The 24,113-nt window shown below is 45.2% G+C and overlaps 1 protein-coding gene across 2 annotated transcripts; it reads left to right on the top strand.

The window, feature by feature from the left end:
- Positions 1-803: 803 nt before the first annotated feature.
- Positions 804-18,379, top strand: LOC139546333 (junctional adhesion molecule 2A-like). Of its 2 annotated transcripts, XM_071354614.1 has the most exons (10): positions 900-1,106; positions 4,519-4,584; positions 4,663-4,773; positions 4,893-5,042; positions 10,268-10,455; positions 11,892-12,000; positions 12,892-13,000; positions 13,335-13,360; positions 17,734-17,758; positions 17,981-18,379. In XM_071354614.1, exons 1-10 carry the CDS (start codon positions 1,055-1,057, stop codon positions 18,012-18,014), a joined length of 870 nt encoding a protein of 289 aa, XP_071210715.1. In that variant the 5' UTR covers positions 900-1,054; the 3' UTR covers positions 18,015-18,379. The 2 variants fall into 2 exon arrangements, with proteins under 2 accessions (XP_071210714.1, XP_071210715.1); XM_071354613.1 differs by lacking the exons at positions 17,734-17,758; positions 17,981-18,379 and adding an exon at positions 16,575-17,725 and having other exon boundaries at positions 804-1,106.
- The last annotated feature ends 5,734 nt before the right edge of the window (positions 18,380-24,113 follow it).

Below are 24,113 nucleotides of genomic sequence, written 5' to 3' on the forward strand. Positions count from 1 at the left end.
ACACAGCAGCTACACAGACAGTAACTTAGGAACACTGTGTGTGTGTGGTCCGGGTAGCTATTTGGTTAACTATTTAACTAACTATTTACAGTCTTCTGGCTTGGGGGTAGAAGCTGTTAAGGGTCCTGTTGGTTCCAGACTTGGTGCGTGGGTATCACTTGCCATGCGATAGCCGAGAGAACAGTCTATAACAGGTGTCTGGAGTCTTTGACAATTTTTAGGGCCTTCCTCTGACACCGCCTGATATAAAGGTCCTGGACGGCAGGGAGCTTGGCCCCAGAGATGTACTTACATGTATGGAACTAAACAAGACAGTTCAAACTGTTGGAAACAGCCATTCTGAATTTATAAATCCCCTTACCAACAATATCAAAGTAAGTCTTATCGAACTATAAGTTATTACAACAACAAAAAGTATAAAAATACAAATATCACAAATAGATGTCACTGCTCCAAAGCAGAGTCGTAGATCTTACAAGGACCACAACACACATCTTAATGACAAAACCTCAACTTAGAAATAGTTAACTCCACGAGAGTAAAATCGCACCTTGTCACAAATTGATAAAAATAAATGTTTATTACAAATTGGTGGGAATTACAAATTGATCATCAATATGTAGGCTCCTGTAGGCTATGATAGTTACAATGGCACATCGAGACCCACATTTTTAATGTTATGTGGTGGTTGTGTGTTTGCTGTGTGGTGTGTTGTGACGGTTTATAATTTGTCCCGTTAATAACATCGTTTATAGCCGTTTACAGCCTACGCATACGTTGGCCGAAATACACATTAGAGATACATATGCGGTAAAATCCTCTACGGGAGCAAAACGTTCGCCCACCACGAACCACTGACGCGTGTTTCATGGTGAGCGCGCGCCTGAGTTCCTCCGCTAGATGAGATGGTCTCCATCGGGAGCGCGCACATGGAAAACTTCAGGAACTTCTCAAAGTCTGGAATCTCATCCGTCTCGTGTGGAGCGAGTGTTCTCAGACACTCAAGAGCATTTCCAGGATATTTCAGTTCACTGCTCAGTCGTGTGTAAGAACTATGGACAGCACGGGGATTTTGTCTCTCACCCTTCTCCTCCTCTTGTCACAGAGTGAGTAGCCTTTTATTTTCTAAATTGTCCCTAACGGATATTTTGTCTAAAATTATCATTTTTAAGGGAGTGAATGAACAATCATACAAACTATAGCCTTCATACATGACTAATGCAGGCGAGCAGTATTCAATAAGACCATACATGACTAATGCAGGCGAGTAGTATTCAATAGGACCATACATGACTAATGCAGGCGAGTAGTATTCAATAGGACCATACATGACTAATGCAGGCGAGTAGTATTCAATAGGACCATACATGACTAATGCAGGCGAGTAGTATTCAATAGGACCATACATGACTAATGCAGGATAGTAGTATTCAATAGGACCATACATGACTAATGCAGGATAGTAGTATTCAATAGGACCATACATGACTAATGCAGGATAGTAGTATTCAATAAGACCATACATGACTAATGCAGGCGAGTAGTATTCAATAGGACCATACATGACTAATGCAGGCGAGTAGTATTCAATAGGACCATACATGACTAATGCAGGCGAGTAGTATTCAATAGGACCATACATGACTAATGCAGGATAGTAGTATTCAATAGGACCATACATGACTAATGCAGGATAGTAGTACTCAATAGGACCATACATGACTAATGCAGGATAGTAGTATTCAATAGGACCATACATGACTAATGCAGGCGAGTAGTATTCAATAGGACCATACATGACTAATGCAGGATAGTAGTATTCAATAGGACCATACATGACTAATGCAGGATAGTAGTATTCAATAAGACCATACATGACTAATGCAGGCGAGTAGTATTCAATAGGACCATACATGACTAATGCAGGATAGTAGTATTCAATAAGACCATACATGACTAATGCAGGCGAGTAGTATTCAATAGGACCATACATGACTAATGCAGGCGAGTAGTATTCAATAGGACCATACATGACTAATGCAGGATAGTAGTATTCAATAGGACCATACATGACTAATGCAGGATAGTAGTATTCAATAGGACCATACATGACTAATGCAGGCGAGTAGTATTCAATAGGACCATACATGACTAATGCAGGATAGTAGTATTCAATAGGACCATACATGACTAATGCAGGATAGTAGTATTCAATAAGACCATACATGACTAATGCAGGATAGTAGTATTCAATAGGACCATACATGACTAATGCAGGATAGTAGTATTCAATAGGACCATACATGACTAATGCAGGATAGTAGTATTCAATAGGACCATACATGACTAATGCAGGCGAGTAGTATTCAATAGGACCATACATGACTAATGCAGGCGAGTAGTATTCAATAAGACCATACATGACTAATGCAGGATAGTAGTATTCAATAGGACCATACATGACTAATGCAGGATAGTAGTATTCAATAGGACCATACATGACTAATGCAGGATAGTAGTACTCAATAGGACCATACATGACTAATGCAGGATAGTAGTATTCAATAGGACCATACATGACTAATGCAGGATAGTAGTATTCAATAGGACCATACATGCCATAGTGTTGATGTGTGATCATTTCAGACGGTGTAATTTTACATTGTAAAATAGATATCATTTCTGTAATGACAGTAAGTTAAGAGGCAGTTTGCACGTCAGGCTAAATATCATTTTTCTAGTATACCCATCATGCACTGCATCAGCGCCTCTCAAGCTGTGTGTGTGTGCATGCGTCTGTATGTATGTGTGTGTGTGCGTGCGTGCTCGTGCGCGTGTGTGTGTGTGTGTATGCAGGCTATGTATGTATTGTACGTTTCCGAGCACACTTTTAACAGTTAGGTTTGGTGAAGTGTGTGTGTAGTGTGTAATGTGTTTAGGGGATGGGCGTGCGTTGGGATTGGGAGGACTGGTTCGTGATCATACAGGTCTTCGGTTTACATTAACCCCTCTGATGCTGTCCAAGCCCAGAGATCCAGAGACCCAGAGGCCCAGAGGCCCAGAGGCCCAGAGACACAGAGATCCAGAGGCCCAGAGGCCCAGAGATCCAGAGACACAGAGGCCCAGAGACCCAGAGATCCAGAGACACAGAGGCCCAGAGACCCAGAGACCCAGAGATCCAGAGGCCCAGAGGCCCAGAGACCCAGAGGCCCAGAGGCCCAGCGGCCCAGAGACCCAGAGGCCCAGAGGCCCAGAGACACAGAGATCCAGAGACCCAGAGGCCCAGAGGCCCAGAGACCCAGAGGCCCAGAGACCCAGAGGCCCAGAGGCCCAGAGATCCAGAGGCCCAGAGGCCCAGAGACACAGAGGCCCAGAGGCCCAGAGACACAGAGACCCAGAGGCCCAGAGACACAGAGATCCAGAGGCCCAGAGACACAGAGACCCAGAGGCCCAGAGACACAGAGATCCAGAGGCCCAGAGACACAGAGATCCAGAGGCCCAGAGACACAGAGACACAGAGATCCAGAGGCCCAGAGACACAGAGATCCAGAGGCCCAGAGACACAGAGGCCCAGAGGCCCAGAGACCCAGAGGCTGATGAAAGGCCAGACCACTAAGGGGCTTCAGGGCTCTGGAGAGCCAACCTTTCTGATGCCCAGCGCAGGCAGGCTGATCTCCCTGTTTGATGTTGTCGATAGCACCGTCATGACCCTGCTTCTACTTGAATCAATCAGAGACAGAGAGAGAAAGTGTGTATAAACAAATCATCTGCCAGTTGATGTGTGTTCGCATGTGTTGATATTGTTGTTTCAGCAGTGTGTATTCATATGTTAGTGTGTGTGTGTGTGTGTGTGTGTGTGTGTGTGTGTGTGTGTGTGTGTGTGTGTGTGTGTGTGTGTGTGTGTGTGTGTGTGTGTGTGTGTGTGTGTGTGTGTGTGTGTGTGTGTGTGTGTGTGTGTGTGTGTGTGTGTGTGTGTGTGTGGGAAGGTTAATCAGGTCTAGCAGTAGTCTGACAGGCTCTCATCAATCACCTCTATATCTCCTACACACTCCATTCCTGCTGGTACCACCAGGCACCAGGTCATATACTGTACATTCTGAGGGTTTACTCTACCTCTCTCTCTCTCTCTCTCTCTCTCTCTCTCTCTCTCTCTCTCTCTCTCTCTCTCTCTCTCTCTCTCTCTCTCTCTCTCTCTCTCTCTCTCTCTGTGTTAACGCCGAGAGTGAGTATGAACATGTGTTAGTGAGCGTGTATAGTAGGTGTGTGAATGAGTGTTTGCAATGTGTGTGTGCGTCTGGCTGTTTGTCTGTGTCTGGCTGTGTGTCTGCTTTTTCGCAAACAAATATCTTCTGAAGTACCCCCCTCAGCCCAATCTGGACTGTGTAGCACAAATCTCAGTTGAATCAATGTTTAACTTTGCATTTAAGAAAGTTAGAAACATTGCTACAAATAGTTATCATTCAGTGCTGCTGTGTACTATTTATTTGTGAATCACCTCCCTCTCTCTCTCTCTCTCAGGTCCTGCCTGCCTCTCTTTGACAGTGAGCACCAGTAAGGCCAAAATGGAGGTCCATGAGAACACAGGTAAGAGAGGAGGAGGAGAAGGGATGAATTGTGACAGTTGATGAACTGTTTTTGTACATCTCTCTCTTTCTCTGTCAGACGCTGTGCTGTCCTGTCAGTTCAAGACAGAGAAGGAGACTAACCCTCGTATTGAGTGGAAGAAGAAAGGGAAGGACATCCACTTAGTTTATTTCGATGGAAAATTCACCGGTGACTACTAGACCTCGCTCTACCTCGTTTCCCCTCTCTCTCCTCCATCTCTCCCCCTCCTCACATGTTTCTTATTTCTTTCCTCTCTCTACAACCCTTTGGTCCTTGTGGTATTCCAGGATCCTTTGCAGGTCGGGCCAAGATCGAGGGGGCAACAGTGACGCTGCATGCCGTTACCCAGAAGGACTCTGGGTTGTACCGCTGTGAGGTCAGCGCACCAGCAGACCACACCAACCTAGGAGAGGTCAACGTCACCCTCAACGTACTGGGTGAGCTGCTGTGTGTGTGTGTTAGTAACAATGTCATCCACCCACCCTGTGCCTTTACATTTTAGTAATTTAACACTTATTCAGAGCAACTTACAGTAGTGTGTGCACATATTTTCATCCTTGTATTATTCTGGTACTGTTCCCATGTTGGAATGGAACCCATAACCCTGGTGTTGCAAGCACCATGCTCTGCTGAGCCACACAGTTGTCTTGTGTGTTGTCAAATCAAACCAAATCAAATTGGTCACATACACATATTTAGCAGATGTTATTAAGGTGTAGCTAAATGCTTGTGTTCCTAGCTCCAACAGTGCAGTAGTATCTAACAATTCACAACAAAACACACAAATCTAAAAGTTAAAGAATGGAATTAAAATCAAATCAAATCAAATCAAATTTTATTAGTCACATACACATGGTTAGCAGATGTTAATGCGAGTGTAGCGAAATGCTTGTGCTTCTAGTTCCGACAATGCAGTAATAACCAACAAGTAATCTAACCTAACAATTCCACAACTACTACCTTATACACACACAAGTGTAAAGGGATAAAGAATATGTACATAAAGATATATGAATGAGTGGTGGTACAGAACGGCATAGGCAAGATGCAGTAGATGGTATAGAGTACGGTATATACATATGAGATGAGTACTGTAGGGTATGTAAACATAAAGTGGCATAGTTTAAAGTGGCTAGTGGTACATGTATTACATAAAGATGGCAAGATGCAGTAGATGATATAGAGTACAGTATATACATATGAGATGGGTAATGTAGGGTATGTAAACATTATATTAAGTGGCATTGTTTAAAGTGGCTAGTGGTACATTTTTACATAATTTCCATCAATTCCCATTTTTAAAGTGGCTGGAGTTGAGTCAGTATGTTGGCAGCGGCCGCTAAATGTTAGTGGTGGCTGTTTAACAGTCTGATGGCCTTGAGATAGAAACTGTTTTTCAGTCTCTCGGTCCCTGCTTTGATGCACCTGTACTGACCTCGCCTTCTGGATGATAGCGGGGTGAACAGGCAGTGGCTTGGGTGGTTGTTGTCCTTGATGATCTTTATGGCCTTCCTGTGACATCGGGTGGTGTAGGTGTCCTGGAGGGCAGGTAGTTTGCCCCCGGTGATGCGTTCTGCAGACCTCACTACCCTCTGGAGAGCCTTACGGTTGTGGGCGGAGCAGTTGCCGTACCAGGCGGTGATACAGCCCGACAGGATGCTCTCGATTGTGCATCTGTAGAAGTTTGTGAGTGCTTTTGGTGACAAGCCGAATTTCTTCAGCCTCCTGAGGTTGAAGAGGCGCTGCTGCGCCTTCTTCACGACGCTGTCTGTGTGGGTGGACCAATTCAGTTTGTCCGTGATGTGTACGCCGAGGAACTTAAAACTTTCCACCTTCTCCACTACTGACCCGTCGATGTGGATAGGGGGGTGCTCCCTCTGCTGTTTCCTGAAGTCCACAATCATCTCCTTTGTTTTGTTGACGTTGAGTGTGAGGTTATTTTCCTGACACCACACTCCGAGGGCCCTCACCTCCTCCCTGTAGGCCGTCTCGTCGTTGTTGGTAATCAAGCCTACCACTGTAGTGTCATCCGCAAACTTGATGATTGAGTTGGAGGCGTGCATGGCCACGCAGTCGTGGGTGAACAGGGAGTACAGGAGAGGGCTCAGAACGCACCCTTGTGGGGCCCCAGTGTTGAGGATCAGCGGGGTGGAGATGTTGTTACCTACCCTCACCACCTGGGGGCGGCCCGTCAGGAAGTCCAGGACCCAGTTGCACAGGGCGGGGTCGAGACCCAGGGTCTCGAGCTTGATGACGAGTTTGGAGGGTACTATGGTGTTAAATGCTGAGCTGTAATCGATGAACAGCATTCTCACATGGGTATTCCTCTTGTCCAGATGGGTTAGGGCAGTGTGCAGTGTGGTTGCGATTGCGTCGTCTGTGGACCTATTGGGTCGGTAAGCAAATTGGAGTGGGTCTAGGGTGTCCGGTAGGGTGGAGGTGATATGGTCCTTGACTAGTCTCTCAAAGCACTTCATGATGACGGAAGTGAGTGCTACGGGGCGGTAGTCGTTTAGCTCAGTTACCTTAGCTTTCTTGGGAACAGGAACAATGGTGGCCCTCTTGAAGCATGTGGGAACAGCAGACTGGGATAAGGATTGATTGAATATGTCCGTAAACACACCAGCCAGCTGGTCTGCGCATGCTCTGAGGACGCGGCTGGGAATGCCGTCTGGGCCTGCAGCCTTGCGAGGGTTAACACGTTTAAATGTTTTACTCACCTCGGCTGCAGTGAAGGAGAGCCCGCAGGTTTTGGTAGGGGGCCGTGTCAGTGGCACTGTATTGTCCTCAAAGCGGGCAAAAAAGTTGTTTAGCCTGTCTGGGAGCAAGACATCCTGGTCCGCGACGGGGCTGGTTTTCTTTTTGTAATCCGTGATTGACTGTAGACCCTGCCACATACCTCTTGTGTCTGAGCTGTTGAATTGCGACTCGATTTTGTCTCTGTACTGGGACTTAGCCTGTTTGATTGCCTTGCGGAGAGAATAGCTACACTGTTTGTATTCGGTCATGCTTCCGGTCACCTTGCCCTGGTTAAAAGCAGTGGTTCGCGCTTTCAGTTTCACGCGAATGCTGCCGTCAATCCACGGTTTCTGGTTTGGGAATGTTTTAATCGTTGCTGTGGGTACGACATCGTCAATGCACTTCCTAATGAACTCGCTCACCGAATCAGCATATTCGTCAATATTGTTGTTGGACGCAATGCGGAACATATTCCAATCCGCGTGATCGAAGCAGTCTTGAAGCGTGGAATCAGATTGGTCGGACCAGCGTTGAACAGACCTGAGCGCGGGAGCTTGTTGTTTTAGTTTCTGTTTGTAGGCTGGAATCAACAAAATGGAGTCGTGGTCAGCTTTTCCGAAAGGGGGGCGGGGGAGGGCCTTATATGCGTCGCGGAAATTAGTATAACAATGATCTAGGGTTTTTCCAGCCCTGGTAGCACAATCGATATGCTGATAGAATTTAGGGAGTTTTGTTTTTAGATTAGCCTTGTTAAAATCCCCAGCTACGATGAATGCAGCCTCAGGGTGTGTGGTTTCCAGTTTACAAAGAGTCAGATAAAGTTCGTTCAGGGCCATCGATGTGTCTGCTTGGGGGGGGAATATATACGGCTGTGATTATGATTGAAGAGAATTCCCTTGGTAGATAATGCGGTCGACATTTTATTGTGAGGAGTTCTAGATCAGGTGAACAGAATGACTTGAGTTCCTGTGTGTTGTTATGATGATCACACCACGTCTCGTTAATCATAAGGCATACCCCCCCGCCCCTCTTCTTACCAGAAAGATGTTTGTTTCTGTCGGCGCGATGCATGAAGAAACCAGCTGGCTGCACCGACTCCGTTAGCGTCTCTTGAGTTAGCCATGTTTCCGTGAAGCAGAGCACGTTGCAATCCCTGATGTCTCTCTGGAATGCTACCCGTGCTCGGATTTCATCAACCTTATTGTCAAGAGACTGGACATTGGCGAGTAGTATGCTAGGGAGTGGAGCGCGATGTGCCCGTCTCCGAAGCCTGGCCAGGAGACCGCCTCGTTTGCCCCTTTTACGGCGTCGCACAGGGTCGCCGGCTGGGATCAGATCCATTGTATTGGGTGGAAGGCAAAACACTGGATCCGTTTCGGGAAAGTCATATTCCTGGTAGGAACGATGATGAGTTGACGTTAATCGTATATTCAGTAGTTCCTCCCGACTGTATGTAATGAAACCTAAGATTACCTGGGGTACCGATGTAAGAAATAACACATAAAAAAACAAAATACTGCATATTTTCCAAGGAACGCGAAGCGAGGCGGCCATCTCGTTTCGGCGCCGGATGTTGTTTTCCTCACCTCACCTCAATTAAGAAATAAGATGGCGCAATGTTGGACTGGCATTGACTAAAATACAGTAGAATACAGTATATACATATGAAATGAGTAAAACAGTATGTAAACATTATTAAAGTGACTATTAAAGTCACAGAGAGAGGAAAGAGGTGAGGACAGAGAGGAGAGAGGGGTGAGGACAGAGAGAGGAGGTGAGGACAGAGCGAGGAGGTGAGGACAGAGAGAGGAGGTGAGGACAGAGAGGAGAGAGGAGTGAGGACAGAGAGGAGGTGAGGACAGAGAGAGGAGGTGAGGACAGAGAGAGGAGGTGAGGACAGAGAGGAGAGAGGAGTGAGGACAGAGAGAGGAGTGAGGACAGAGAGGAGGTGAGGACAGAGGAGTGAGGACAGAGAGAGGAGGTGAGGACAGAGAGAGGAGGTGAGGACAGAGAGGAGAGAGGAGTGAGGACAGAGCGAGGAGGTGAGGACAGAGAGAGGAGGTGAGGACAGAGAGGAGAGAGGAGTGAGGACAGAGAGAGGAGGTGAGGACAGAGAGGAGAGAGGAGTGAGGACAGAGCGAGGAGGTGAGGACAGAGAGAGGAGGTGAGGACAGAGAGGAGAGAGGAGTGAGGACAGAGAGGAGGTGAGGACAGAGAGAGGAGGTGAGGACAGAGAGAGGAGGTGAGGACAGAGAGGAGAGAGGAGTGAGGACAGAGAGGAGGTGAGGACAGAGAGAGGAGGTGAGGACAGAGCGAGGAGGTGAGGACAGAGAGAGGAGGTGAGGACAGAGAGGAGAGAGGAGTGAGGACAGAGAGAGGAGGTGAGGAGAGAGGACAGAGAGAGGAGTGAGGTGAGGAGAGAGGGGTGAGGACAGAGAGAGGAGTGAGGTGAGGAGAGAGGGGTGAGGACAGAGAGAGGAGTGAGGTGAGGAGAGAGGGGTGAGGACAGAGAGAGGAGTGAGGTGAGGAGAGAGGGGTGAGGACAGAGAGAGGAGGGAAGTGACAGAGAGAGGAGAAAGGATAGAGAGAGGAGAGATGGGGTGAGGAAAGAGAGACAAGAGAGGGTGTGAGGACAGAGAGAGAAGAGACGGGGTGTGGACAGATTAGAGACAGAGTGAGGACAGAGGGAGGAGAGACGGGGTGATGACAGAGGGAGGAAAGACGGGGTGAGGACAGAGGGAGGAGAGACAGGGTGAGGACAGAGGGAGGAGAGACAGGGTGAGGACAGAGGGAGGAGAGACAGGGTTAACGTCATTAACATGCCTTTGATCAGGCATCTAAAGCACCTCCATGACGTGTTACTCACAGTGTGTGTGTGTGTGTGTGTGTGCGTGTGTGTTGGTAATCCTGTCCTCCTCCCCAGTGCCCCCCCACACCCCGTTCTGTGAGGTGCCCAGCTCAGTGCTGTCTGGGGCAGGTGTAGAGCTCCACTGTAAGGACAAACCCAGTGTGCCCCCTCCTACCTACCTCTGGTACAAAGACAACGAGGCCCTGAGGGCCACACACACCCCTGACATCTCCTATAGCATGGACACTGACACGGGAACGCTGGTGAGTAACACATAATGGAGGTGCTTCAGATGCCTGATCAAAGCCATGTTAATGACGTTACATCACACTATACACCCTCCCTCTGTCATCACCCTGTCTCTCCTCTCTCTGTCATCACCCTGTCTCTCCTCCCTCTGTCATCACCCTGTCTCTCCTCCCTCTGTCATCACCCTGTCTCTCCTCCCTCTGTCATCACCCTGTCTCTCCTCCCTCTGTCCTCCCTCCGTCTCTCCTCCCTCTGTCATCACCCTGTCTCTTCTCCCTCTGTCATCACCCTGTCTCTCTTCCCTCTGTCATCACCCTGTCTCTCCCCACTCTGTCATCACCCTGTCTCTCCTCCCTCTGTCATCACTCCGTCTCTCCTCCCTCTGTCATCACCCTGTCTCTCCTCCCTCTGTCATCACCCTGTCTCTCCTCCCTCTGTCATCACTCCGTCTCTCCTCCCTCTGTCATCACCCTGTCTCTCCTCCCTCTGTCATCACTCCGTCTCTCCTCCCTCTGTCATCACTCCATCTCTCCTCCCTCTGTCATCACTCCGTCTCTCCTCCCTCTGTCATCACCCTGTCTCTCCTCCCTCTGTCATCACTCCGTCTCTCCTCCCTCTGTCATCACCCTGTCTCTTCTCCCTCTGTCATCACTCCGTCTCTCCTCCCTCTGTCCTCACTCTGTCTCTCCTCCCTCTGTCATCACTCCGTCTCTCCTCCCTCTGTCATCACCCTGTCTCTCCTCCCTCTGTCATCACTCCGTCTCTCCTCCCTCTGTCATCACTCCATCTCTCCTCCCTCTGTCATCACTCCGTCTCTCCTCCCTCTGTCATCACCCTGTCTCTCCTCCCTCTGTCATCACTCCGTCTCTCCTCCCTCTGTCATCACCCTGTCTCTTCTCCCTCTGTCATCACTCCGTCTCTCCTCCCTCTGTCTCTCCTCCCTCTGTCATCACTCCGTCTCTCCTCCCTCTGTCATCACCCTGTCTCTCCTCCCTCTGTCATCACTCCGTCTCTCCTCCCTCTGTCATCACTCCATCTCTCCTCCCTCTGTCATCACCCTGTCTCTCCTCCCTCTGTCCTCACCCTGTCTCTTCTCCCTCTGTCATCACCCTGTCTCTCTTCCCTCTGTCATCACCCTGTCTCTCCTCCCTCTGTCCTCACCCTGTCTCTCCTCCCTCTGCCATCACTCCGTCTCTCCTCCCTCTGTCATCACCCTGTCTCACCCCGTCTCTCCTCTCTGTCCTCACCCCGTCTCTTCCCTCTCTGTCCTCACCCCATTTCTTCTCTCTCTGTCCTCACCTCTCTTCTCTATTTGTCCTTACTCCTCTCTCCTCACCTTTATCCTCTCTCCTCTCTCTCCTCACCTTTATCCTCTCGCTGTCCTTACCCCCTCTCTCTTCATTCTCTGTCCTCACCCTCTCTCTCCTCTCTCTGTGTGTCTCCGGAGCAGAAGATTAAGAGTGTGTCCAAGGCCGACTCGGGCCAGTACCGCTGTGAAGTTTCCAATAGTGTGGGGGCGTCTAAAAGCTCTGTGGCCCATCACATGAAGGTCATAGAATGTACGTACAATCCAGTGTGTATGTGTGTGTCTATGTGTGTCTGTGTGTCTATGTGTGTATGTGTGTGTCTATGTGTCTATGTGTGTATGTGTGTCTGTGTGTGTCTATGTGTGTATGTGTGTCTGTATGTGTCTATGTGTGTCTGTGTGTGTCTATGTGTGCCTGTGTGTGTATGTGTGTGTCTATGTGTGTCTGTGTGTGTCTATGTGTGCCTGTGTGTGTATGTGTGTGTCTATGTGTGTCCGTGTGTGTCTGTGTGTGCGCTAGAATGTTTGTGGGTTTGTGGAAATTGGAACACTTCTTTCATCCTTCTCCAATCATCCTTCATCGTTTTCCAATCATCCTTCACCAATCATCCTTAATCCTTCTCCAATCATCCTTCATCCTTCTCCAATCATCCTTCACCAATCATCCTTAATCCTTCTCCAATCATCTTTCATCCTTCTCCAATCATCCTTCATCCTTCTCCAATCATCTTTCATCTTTCTCCAATCATCTTTCATCCTTCTCCAATCATCTTTCATCCTTCTCCAACCACCCTTCATCCTTCATCCTTATCTTTCCTGCCTCTCTCTGTTCTCTCTTGACCCTGTCCCCTGTGCTGAGTAGGAGCATTGGGCCAGTAACCGAAAGGTTGCTGGATCGAATCCCCGAGCTGACAAGGTAAAAATATTTTGTTCTGCACCTGAGCAAGTCAGTTAACCCATTGTTTCCCGGGCGCCGATGACGTGGATGTCGATTAAGGCAGCCCCCCGCACTTCTCTGATTCAGAGGGGTTGGGTTAAATGCTGGAAGACACATTTCATTCGAATGCATTCAGTTGTACAACTGACTAGGTATCACCCTTTCCCCTTTCTTCATCCCTCTCTCCCTCTGTCCCCCCTCCTTCAGATCCGTTGAGCATGACGACACTGATAGCCGGAGCTGTAGGCCTCTTCCTGCTCATCCTCATGTGCTGCCTGGATGTGTGTCTCCCATTGACAGGGCTGCTGCAAAAAGGGTGAGTACATCACCTCACAGACTATATGTGCTTGTGGCCCCCAATATACCACAGCTAAGGGATGTTCTTAGGCCCAACACAACGCAGAGTGCATGGATACAGCCCTTAGCCGTGGTATAATGGCCATATACCACAAACCCCAGAGGTGCCTTATTGTTATTATAAACTGGATACCAACGTAATTAGAGCAGGAAAATAAATGTTTTGTCATACCCGTGGTATACGGTCTGATATACCACGGCTGTCAGCCAATCAGCATTCAGGGCTCGAACCACCCAGTTAACAATGAACAATATTTTGTAATTGTCCTGTTCCTCTTCTTTCTTCATGCTAGCCAACAGAGGAGCAGGAAGGAAGCAGGTCAGTCTTTCAGACAACCATTCTGTCAACTTCTTATTGTGTTGCTGATGTGTATGCATGTTATTGTACACGTGCAAGAGGTACAGTTTCACACAACATACACACATATATATATATATACAGTTGAAGTCGGAAGTTTACATACACTTAGGTTGGAGTCATTAAAACTAGTTTTTCAACCACTCCACAAATTTGTTGGTCACAAACTATAGTTTTGGAAAGTTTGTTGGAAAGTCATTTCTCCAACAAATGTTTACAGACAGATTATTTCACTTATAACTCACTGTATCACAATTCCAGTGGGTCAGAAGTTTACATACACTAAGTTGACTGTGCCTTTAAACAGCTTGGAAAATTCCAGAAAATGATGTCATGGCTTTAGAAGCTTCTGATAGGCTAATTGGCATCATTTGAGTCAATTGGAGGTGTACCTGTGGATGTATTTCAAGGTCTACCTTCAAACTCAGTGCCTCTTTGCTTGACATCATGGGAAAACCAAAAGAAATCAGCCAAGACCTCAGAAAAAGAATTGTAGTCTGGTTCATCCTTGGGAGCAATTTCCAAATGCCTGAAGGTGCCACGTTCATCTGTACAAACAATAGTACGCAAATATAAACACCATGGGACCACGCAGCCGTCATACCGCTCAGGAAGGAGACGCGTTCTGTCTCCTAGAGATGAACGTACTTTGGTGCGAAAAGTGCAAATCAATCCCAGAACAACAGCAAAGGACCTTGTGAAGATGCTGGAGGAAACATGTACAAAAGTATCTACAGTGGGGCAAAAAAGTATTTAGTCAGCCACCAATTGTGCAGATTCTCCCACTTAAAAAGATGAGAGAGGCCTGTAATTTTCATCATAGTTACACTTCAACTATGACAGACAAAATCAGAAAAAAGAATCCAGAAAAATCACATTGTAGGATTTTTAATGAATTTATTAGCAAATTATGGTGGAAAATAAGTATTTGGTCAATAACAAAAGTTTATCTCAATACTTTTTTATATACCCTTTGTTGGCAATGACAGAGGTCAAACGTTTTCTGTAAGTCTTCACAAGGTTTTCACACACTGTTGCTGGTATTTTGGCCCATTCCTCCATGCAGATCTCCTCTAGAGCAGTGATGTTTTGGGGCTGTTGCTGGGCAACACAGACTTTCAACTCCCTCCAAAAATGTTCTATGGGGTTGAGATCTGGAGACTGGCTAGGCCACTCCAGGACCTTGAAATGCTTCTTACGAAGCCACTCCTTCGTTGCCCGGGCGGTGTGTTTGGGATCATTGTCATGCTGAAAGACCCAGCCACGTTTCATCTTCAATGCCCTTGCTGATGGAAGGAGGTTTTCACTCAAAATCTCACGATACATGGCCTCATTCATTCTTTCCTTTACACGGATCAGTCGTCCTGGTCCCTTTGCAGAAAAACAGCCCCAAAGCATGATGTTTCCACCCCCATGCTTCACAGTAGGTATGGTGTTCTTTGGATGCAACTCAGCATTCTTTGTCCTCCAAACACGACGAGTTGAGTTTTTACCAAAAAGTTCTATTTTGGTTTCATCTGACCATATGACATTCTCCAAATCTTCTTCTGGATCATCCAAATGCTCTCTAGCAAACTTCAGACGGGCCTGGACATGTACTGGCTTAAGCAGGGGGACACGTCTGGCACTGCAGGATTTGAGTCCCTGGCGGCGTAGTGTGTTACTGATGGTAGGCTTTGTTACTTTGGTCCCAGCTCTCTGCAGGTCATTCACTAGGTCCCCCCGTATGGTTCTGGGATTTTTGCTCACCGTTCTTGTGATCATTTTGACCCCACGGGGTGAGATCTTGCGTGGAGCCCCAGATCGAGGGAGATTATCAGTGGTCTTGTATGTCTTCCATTTCCTAATAATTGCTCCCACAGTTGATTTCTTCAAACCAAGCTGCTTACCTATTGCAGATTCAGTCTTCCCAGCCTGGTGCAGGTCTACAATTTTGTTTCTGGTGTCCTTTGACAGCTCTTTGGTCTTGGCCATAGTGGAGTTTGGAGTGTGACTGTTTGAGGTTGTGGACAGGTGTCTTTTATACTGATAACAAGTTCAAACAGGTGCCATTAATACAGGTAACGAGTGGAGGACAGAGGAGCCTCTTAAAGAAGAAGTTACAGGTCTGTGAGAACCAGAAATCTTGCTTGTTTGTAGGTGACCAAATACTTATTTTCCACCATAATTTGCTAATGAATTCATTAAAAATTCTACAATGTGATTTTCTGGATTATTTTTACTCATTTTGTCTGTCATAGTTGAAGTGTACCTATGATGAAAATTACAGGCCTCTCTCATCTTTTTAAGTGGGAGAACTTGCACAATTGGTGGCTGACTAAATACTTTTTTGCCCCACTGTATATCCACTGTAAAACGAATCCTATATCGACATAACCTGAAAGGCCACTCGGCAAGGATGAAGCCACTGCTCCAAAACCGCCATAAAAAAGCCAGACTACGGTTTGCAACTGCACATGGGGACAAAGATCGTACTTTTTGTAGAAATGTCCTCTGGTCTGATGACACAAAAACAGAACTGTTGGCCATAATGACCATCATTATGTTTGGAGGGAAAAGGGGGAGGCTTGCAATCCGAAGAACACCATCCCAACCGTGAAGCATGGGGGTGGCAGCATCATGTTGTGGGGGTGCTTTGCTGCAGGAGGGACTGGTGCACTTCACAAAATAGATGGCATCATGAGGAGGTAAATTATGTGGATATATTGAAGCACCATCTCAAGACATCAGTCAGGAAGTTAAAGCTTGGTCGCAAATGGGTCTTCCAAATTGACTATGACCCCAAGCATACTTCCAAAGTTGTGGCAAATGGCTTAAGGACAACAAAGTCAAGGTATTGGAGTGGCCATCACAAAGCCCTGACCTCAATCCTATAGAAAATTTGTGGGCACTGAAAAAGCGTGTGCGAGCAAGTAGGCCTACAAACCTGACTCTCTTACACCAGCTCTGTCAGGAGGAATGGGCCAAAATTCACCCAAGCTATTGTGGGAAGCTTGTGGAAGGCTACTGTTATGGAGATTCATATGTTTAAGGTAATGGTAAGATAATGACTAAATTATTTATACTTTCAAATTAATGTTAAGGCAATAACTAACAGTATTCCACCCTGTCACTGTATAATGGAGTGAAATGTGTTTGAATCATAAGAATAGTATTCTTGAATGTATGTACACAGGAAAAGAGGACCTGTTAGCAGACAAGGAACTGTGGCAGACAACTTGTGACCACTGTGAAACTGATAACAGGAAGGAGGTCTCCCCACCCAGAGAGGGGAGAAACCATTAGGCTTGCAGTAGATTGTGTAACATATGGCAGGATATGATAAGCAATGTATGTGTAGGAGAAGACTTGTAAACAATATTGACAGTATTAGGAGAAGAGGGACATTTATGTCCAAATGGGAGGTATATAACCAAATGTGCATTGTATGATTTCAGAACGTTCTCTGAATAAACTTTTGACCTATTGCAGACTGGGACTTTGTCTAATTCTTCATTAACCAGGGATTTACAACCCCTGGGAATTATTCGAAGCTTAAGTGATAGTTGAGTTCACAACATTGGGATAAGAATTCTCGTGACAGCTACCTGAAACGTTTGACCCAAGTTAAACAATTTAAAGGCAATGCTACCAAATACTAATTGAGTGTATGTAAACTTCTGACCCACTGTGAATGTGATGAAAGAAATAAAAACTGAAATAAATAATTCTCTCTACTATTATTCTGACGTTTCACATTCTTAAAATAAAGTGGTGATCCTAACTGACCTAAGACAGGGATTTTTTACTAGGATTAAATGTCAGGAATTGTGAATAACTGAGTTTAAATGTATTTGGCTAAGGTGTATGTAAACTTCTGACTTCAACTGTATATGTCACCTTAATTGGGCTCCCGAGTGGCGCTGCAGTCTAAGGCACTGCATCTCGGTGCTAGAGGCGTCACTACAGACACCTGGTTCAATCTCAGGCTCTATCGCAACCGGTTGTGATTTGGAGTCCCATAGGGCGGCGCACAATTGGCCCTACGTTGTCTGGGTTTGGCCGGTGTAAAATGTCATTGTAAATTAGAATTTGTTTTTAACTGACTGGCCTAGTTAAATAGAGGTAAAAAGGACAGGCTTGTGGTAATGGCTGGAGCGGAAATAGTGAAATGTTATCAAATATGTGAAACATATCGGTTTCCATGTGTTTGATGCCGTTCCAGCTATTATGAGTTGTCCTCCCCTCAGCAGCCTCCGCTGAGACTCTCAATGTCGTAACTCTTCTTAACAGAAAAAGAAAGGAATTCATTGTGGTTTTTGTCTCTTTGTTTTTTGTTGCACCAACTTCTACAGTCCACCTCCTCCTCCCACCAGAAATGTGAGTGTGTTGCCATTCCCAGTTGTTGTTAATCAGGAACTGTTATTATTCCTCCTACTGTCAGTATTAATTTAGTTGACCAGTGGTCTTGTTTTAAATTTGACTGTTCTTGGAGCAGTTGTTGACCACACCAGTGTGTTGATAAGCCTGAGTTGTTGAGTGAGTTGGTGATAATAGTAACCAGTCTAGTTAACTGATGGATACGCCTTTCCCTTTCTGCAGCCCAAGAACTACAAACACACCCAGTCCTTCATGATCTGAGGGTATAGCACGCACATACACACACATTCGGTGGATGGATGGAGAGAATGTGCAACAGAATACATATTTTAGCTAGCCTACACCACCTATAATAAAGCTCACTGCTGTACCCTTTTCGGTGTGTGTTTTATTTACAATTCTGCTGTTTATGACTGTACTGAGAAGCAATGAATTATATTAACATTGTTGTTTTACAGAGATATTTGTATACTTATATTTTTTAAGTATTTGTTTTGGGCTTTTGTGTGATGAAGGATGTGTCATGTTTGAACAGGTGTTTGTATGCACTGACTATGCACATGTGACTATTAAATCATCTGAATCTGATTATCATGTTTTCATTAAATATATTGTACCACACGTTGCCTCATAATTGACGACATGATACGTTTGGCCATAAACCTTATACTGACCCAATTAAATTTTAAAAATCTTAAAATGTATAAGGAATAAAGTGGTAGGTAGGTAAAAAGTAGTCGGTTGAAAAAGTTAACAAACGTTTGAATGTTATGCACAGATTTCCTTCATCATGCACAGATTTCCTTTGAGTTGGTTCCCTCAAGGTGGTGCTACAGAGCAGGATATTTCTCTGGGGCAAACACTGCACAGAGACCTTAGCTAAGACTTAGCTTGTGTGTTAGTGGTCCATAAACAATGTCTCTCGTGTTCATTTTGTTATTTTATTGTTCTATTATTATTCTGCTGCCTCTACGTTTGGGCCATAAGCTGTTTTTCTGACCATCAATTCAATTCAGTTTTTTCAATTATGTGTGTTTGTGCATATGTTTGGGATCTTGTGTTTGTGTACATGCTCGTGTGTGAGTGTGGTCTTGTCACCGTGTGTTTGACCTTGGTCTTGTCACCGTGTGTGTGAGGGAGGTGATGGCTGTCCCACAGATTCTGCGCCAGAACCTCCTGTTGTCAGATGTTAAATTAAGCCTCAAACAAGCTCTCCTCTAAGAAGTATCCTTGGCTTGTCTCTCTCTGTGCCCACCTCTGCTAAACAGACATTAGCCATGCATCACATAACACTGAGAAAACAGTAGTGCTGAGTGTTTAGTGCTTTTTTGAGGTCGGTTTGGCTTGGGGTGAGTGATTAGTGCTAATTGAGGTCGGTTTGGGTTGGGTTCGTAAAAAAAAATATTAATTTTGATTATGAATGTATGACTTTGCAATTATTTTCGTTTTTTAAAAGAAATTCCAAAGCAAAATATTGAGAACATTCAATTGTCAAAACATTGGAAACATTCCATTGTCTCCAACAACATAGGACAAAGCGATTATTATTTTAATTCAATAACATATTTAAGTTGTGTATAGCATATAACTTTATCAGATGACTTTATTATTTAATTTCTTAATTTCTTAAAGTCGTAATCTCATCTCTCAGGCAGTAGCAGCCAGACACCATCTAACGTTATATATGTGCTCTTGGCTAGCGAAAACGGTAGTCAGTAATCCTTGGGTTGCAACAGCTGCCCATACTGCAGAGCTGTCGGACGAAATCAATATTTTAGTAGTTCTTCAAAAGTAGAGAATACATTATTTCAAGACTGCTACAACTATGAATCCGCTATAGCTACCTCACAAACTGTCTCTATCCTTCTCGTCATTGTGTTTACATTCCGCTCTCATGCTGTGTGCAGTGCCGGGAAGAATAGGCGCAATGGATTCTGGTCATTGTAGTTCAGGACCACGTTTTCTGCGCAGAATTAAATCAAATGTTTTCCTATTGAAACTATTTATATCTAGAGAAACGGCGCGTTAAGGTCACGAAAAATTACGAATTAAATGGAATTTAAGTAATTGAACCGACATCGGTCAATTAGTTGTTTAATAATTTTAAAAAAACATTTCATTAACCGCTCAGCACGAGAAAACAGTTAGCGAGGCATCAGTATCACATCACGCTGAGAAAACAGACTTTACCCCAGGCAGCAGCATCACAATAGACTTGGACCAAGGCTCCTGAGACATTACATCTGGTGTGTATTCACTGAGGTGAAACATTCAGAAGCATATAATTAGAATACAGGATCTCTATGTTCAGAACATTTGCAGATAGGAATGCAATTTGTATTTATTAAGGATCCCCTTTAGCTACTGCCAAGGCAGCAGCTACTCTTCCTGGGGTCCAGAAACTTTAAGGCAGTTATATACAGTAAAAAATATGACATGTCATATCTACCACATATCTACAGTACAAAATCCACGTGTACATGTGTCTAGAGTGTGTGTTATCTTGTGTATGTGTATGCGTGTGTCTGTGCTTGTGTGTCTTTTCACAGTCCACGCTGTTCCATAACCTGTATTTGTATCTGTTAAAAAAAAAAACTGATTCTAATGCTTGCATCAGTTACCTGATGTGGAATAGAGTTCCATGTAGCCATGGCTCTATGTACAGTAGTACTGTGCGCCTCCCATAGTCTGCTCTGGACTTGGCGATTGTGAAGAGACCTCTGGTGGCATGTCTGTAATGAATAGAGCTGACATGATGCCCAATTGTATTCTGCATGACTGAATATCATATCTGTTCTATACTGAACAAAAATATAAACGCAGCATGTAAGGTCCGATGTTTCATGAGCTAAAGTAAAAGATCACAGAAATGTTCCATATGCACAAGCTTATTTCTCTCAAATTTTGTGCACACATTTGTTTACATCCCTGTTACTGAGCATTTTTCCTTTGCCAAGACAATCCATCCACCTGACAGGTGTGGCATATCAATAAGCTAATTAAACAGCATGATCATTACACAGGTGTATGGTTGCTGTGGACAATAAAAGGCCACTCTAAAATGTGCAGTTTTGTCACAGCAGTGGCATAGTGCTAAGGAGGTTTGCTGGGAGGGAGGAGGAAATGGCGACTGTTCTTGAATCTGAAAGTGTGGCAAGTGAAGTGTGTGATAAGGAATGGAAAATAGTGAAATCAAAGAATGGATCAAAGCAAGCAAAAGTTGTAGTAGAAGACAAAGACCGGTCCAATAATGCATTTCTTATTGGACTGTGTTTTTTTGGACGAGGAGATTTATTTGGGAAATCCATTTGTAATATCGAGGACTGTGAAGAAAGCAGTGGGAAAGGTGAATTCAATCAAGGTGACTAGAAGCGGCCTTGTTTTGGTTAATTGTGTTGATGAAGAACAGAAGAAGCGTACACTGGATCTGGCTAAATTGTCCACGTCAGAAGTAACGTATTGGTCTTCGGAGCAGGGCGCCTGCCAAAGGAGTTATATCTGGAGTTTCGTTGAATATAGTACCTTAGTCATAAAATCCCAGGAGTGGTCAGTACACGTCGCCTGACCCGTATGGTAAATAGAAGGAAGGAGAAAAGCCTGTCAATATTATTGTTGTTTGAGGAGCCTCTACCTGAATATGTGAAGCTTGGGTATGTGAGGTATGCCGTGAGAGCATTTGTGTGTGGAAATTGTAAAGGGCATGGTAACATTTAAAATGTTTTCAGACAGGAGAAGTATGAATTTGAAAAATCTGTGATTGGAAAATGTTGCAAATGTGGTGGGGATCATACTCCGGACTTCCCTGAGTGCCCTGTTAGGGTGAAGGAGGTCAAGGCGTCAAGGATCAGGGCTTCCAACGGATCTCCTATGTGGAGGCGGTGAAGAGTCGAAGGGGCAAGAGGCAACAGTGTTGAAGGTATGGTGGTGGATGCAATGCAACCAGTTGCTAATGCTTTAAGTGATCTGGATACATTCATCGTGAAGAAGGTGGACTTTGTGGCATTTATAGCCACAGTGATTAATATCTAAGAAGTCCAAAATCTGGATATCATTATATCTACAGCCGAGATGTTTTTGGGGTACCAAGACTTCATGGCAGAAGCACTACAAGGACTATTGTCGCTTGGAAATGTCCAGCCCTCACAAGAGGCTTCTGGGGATTTTCTGTGTTGGGACTTGATTAGAATTAGGTTTTTACAGAAAAGCAGGTTGATTTTGTTTAGTTAATTTTCTTTTTGGTAGTTTGTATGATTTTCTATTTATCTTTACCCAAATGTTTTACTTTTTGGGATCCTTATTATCCACCTGCGTGGTAGGTGGCGGAATGCACATCTAATTGTTGCAAACACCATTATACCATAGAAGAAGAAGCATTTTTGTCACACAACACAATGCCACAGATGTCTCAAGTTTTGAGGGAGCGTACAATTGGCATGCAGACTGCAGAAATGTCTACCAGAGCTGTTGCTTCAACGTCATTTTAGAAAATTTGGCAGTATGTCCAACCGGCCTCACAACCGCAGACCATGTGTAACCACGCCAGCCCAGGAACTCCACATCCAGCTTCTTCTCCTGCGGGATGGTCTGAGACGCCGGACAACTGATAAAACTGGGTTTGCACAACCGAAGAATCTCTGCACAAACTGTCAGAAACCATCTCAGGGAAGCTCATCTGCATGCTCGTTGTCCTCTCCAGGATCTTGAACTGACTGCAGTTCGGCATCGTAACTGACTCCAGTGGGAAAATGCTCCCATTTGATGGCCACTGGCACGCTGGAGAAGTGGGTTCTTCATGGTTTCAACTGGTCTGGGCAGATGGCAGACAGTGTGTATGGAGTCGTGTGGGCGAGCGGTTTGCTGATGTTAGCAAACCATTCTCTTGAGTATGTTCTTGTGAGGACGAGAATGTGGAGAACGTATAAAACATCACATATGATAAGCATTCGCACTTCCCCTACCGTATTACCTCACGCTGCACATCTCCATTCACTGAACCTTCTTCCAGCCAGGACAATGGCAACAATAAAGATCAAACAAGATATACGCAAAGCAAACGTTTTACTTCATAATTACCAGCAAGCTCTATACTTGTAAGTCGCTCTGGATAAGAGCGTCTGCTAAATGACTTAAATGTAAATGTAATAATCGAGCAATCTTGAAAATATGTACAAACGATTTTTGATTTGGACTCATTCTTCGACCCTCCCATGCTCCACTTTGCGTGCTCAGAGCATGGTAGTTTCCATTTTGATAAATACCCCTTATCGCTGAGAATATGCTCCATATTTGAAACAGGTGGCACAACACACACATCTTCTGACACACTCCTCTTTCACAGTTCCTCCTTTCACTTTCATGTTTAAAATAAACTGGTAGTGTTGTTGTCGAGAACTCACTTGCACTCACACAGACTCATGAGCACACACACAACAACTCACAAAGATATTCACATACATATACAGGTGCAATCAGAAAGTATTCAGACCCCCTTTTCCACATTTTGTTAAATTACAGATTTTTTTTTTTTTTTAGATATCCTCATCAATCTACTCACAATACCCGATAATGACAAACCGAAAACAGGTTTTGATAGATTTTTTGCCAATTACATACGTTTTCAAAACCTTTCCTATGAGACTCGAAATTGAGCTCAGATGCGTCCTGTTTCCATCAACTTGATTGGAGTCCACTTGTGGTAAATTCAATTGATTGGACATTATTTGGAAAGGGACACACCTGTCTATATAAGGTCCCACAGTTGACAGTGCATGTCAGAGCAAAAACCAAGCCATGAGGACAAAGGAATTCTCCGTAGTGCTCCGAGATAGGATTGTGTCGAGGCACAAATCTGGGGAAGGGTACCAACAAATGCAGCATTGAAGGTCCCCAAGAACACGGTGGCCTTCATCATTCTTAAATGAAAGAAGTTTGAAACCACCAATTGGGGGAGAAGGGCCTTGGTCAGGGAGGTGATCAAGAACCCAATGGTAACTCTGACAGAGCTCCAGAGTTCCTCTGTGGAGCTGGAAGAAACTTCCAGAAGGACAACCATCTCTGCAGCACTCCACCAATCAGGCATTTATGGTAGAGTGGCCAGACGGAAGCCACTCCACAGTAAAAAGCACATGACAGCCCACTTGGAGTTTGCCAAAAGGCACCTAAAGGACACTCAGACCATGACAAACAAGATTCTCTGGTCTGATGAAACCAAGATTGAACTCTTTGGCCTGGAGGAAACCTGGCACCATCCCTACGGTGAAGCACGGTGGTGGCAGCATCATGCTGTGGGGATGTTTTTCAGCGGCAGGAGCTGGGAGACTAGTCAGGATCGAGGGAATGATGAACGGAACAAAGT

This window comes from Salvelinus alpinus, chromosome 20 (genome assembly GCF_045679555.1).
Source record: "Salvelinus alpinus chromosome 20, SLU_Salpinus.1, whole genome shotgun sequence".
Lineage (NCBI taxonomy): Eukaryota > Metazoa > Chordata > Actinopteri > Salmoniformes > Salmonidae > Salvelinus > Salvelinus alpinus.

Excerpts from the sequence above, each read along its gene's own strand:
- LOC139546333 (XM_071354613.1), top strand. The coding sequence starts at position 1,055 with ATGGACAGCACGGGGATTTTGTCTCTCACCCTTCTCCTCCTCTTGTCA. Across the intron at positions 4,585-4,662 it reads GGAGGTCCATGAGAACACAG|ACGCTGTGCTGTCCTGTCAG; the intron begins GTAAGAGAGGAG and ends TTTCTCTGTCAG. Across the intron at positions 13,001-13,334 it reads ACAGGGCTGCTGCAAAAAGG|CCAACAGAGGAGCAGGAAGG; the intron begins GTGAGTACATCA and ends TCTTCATGCTAG.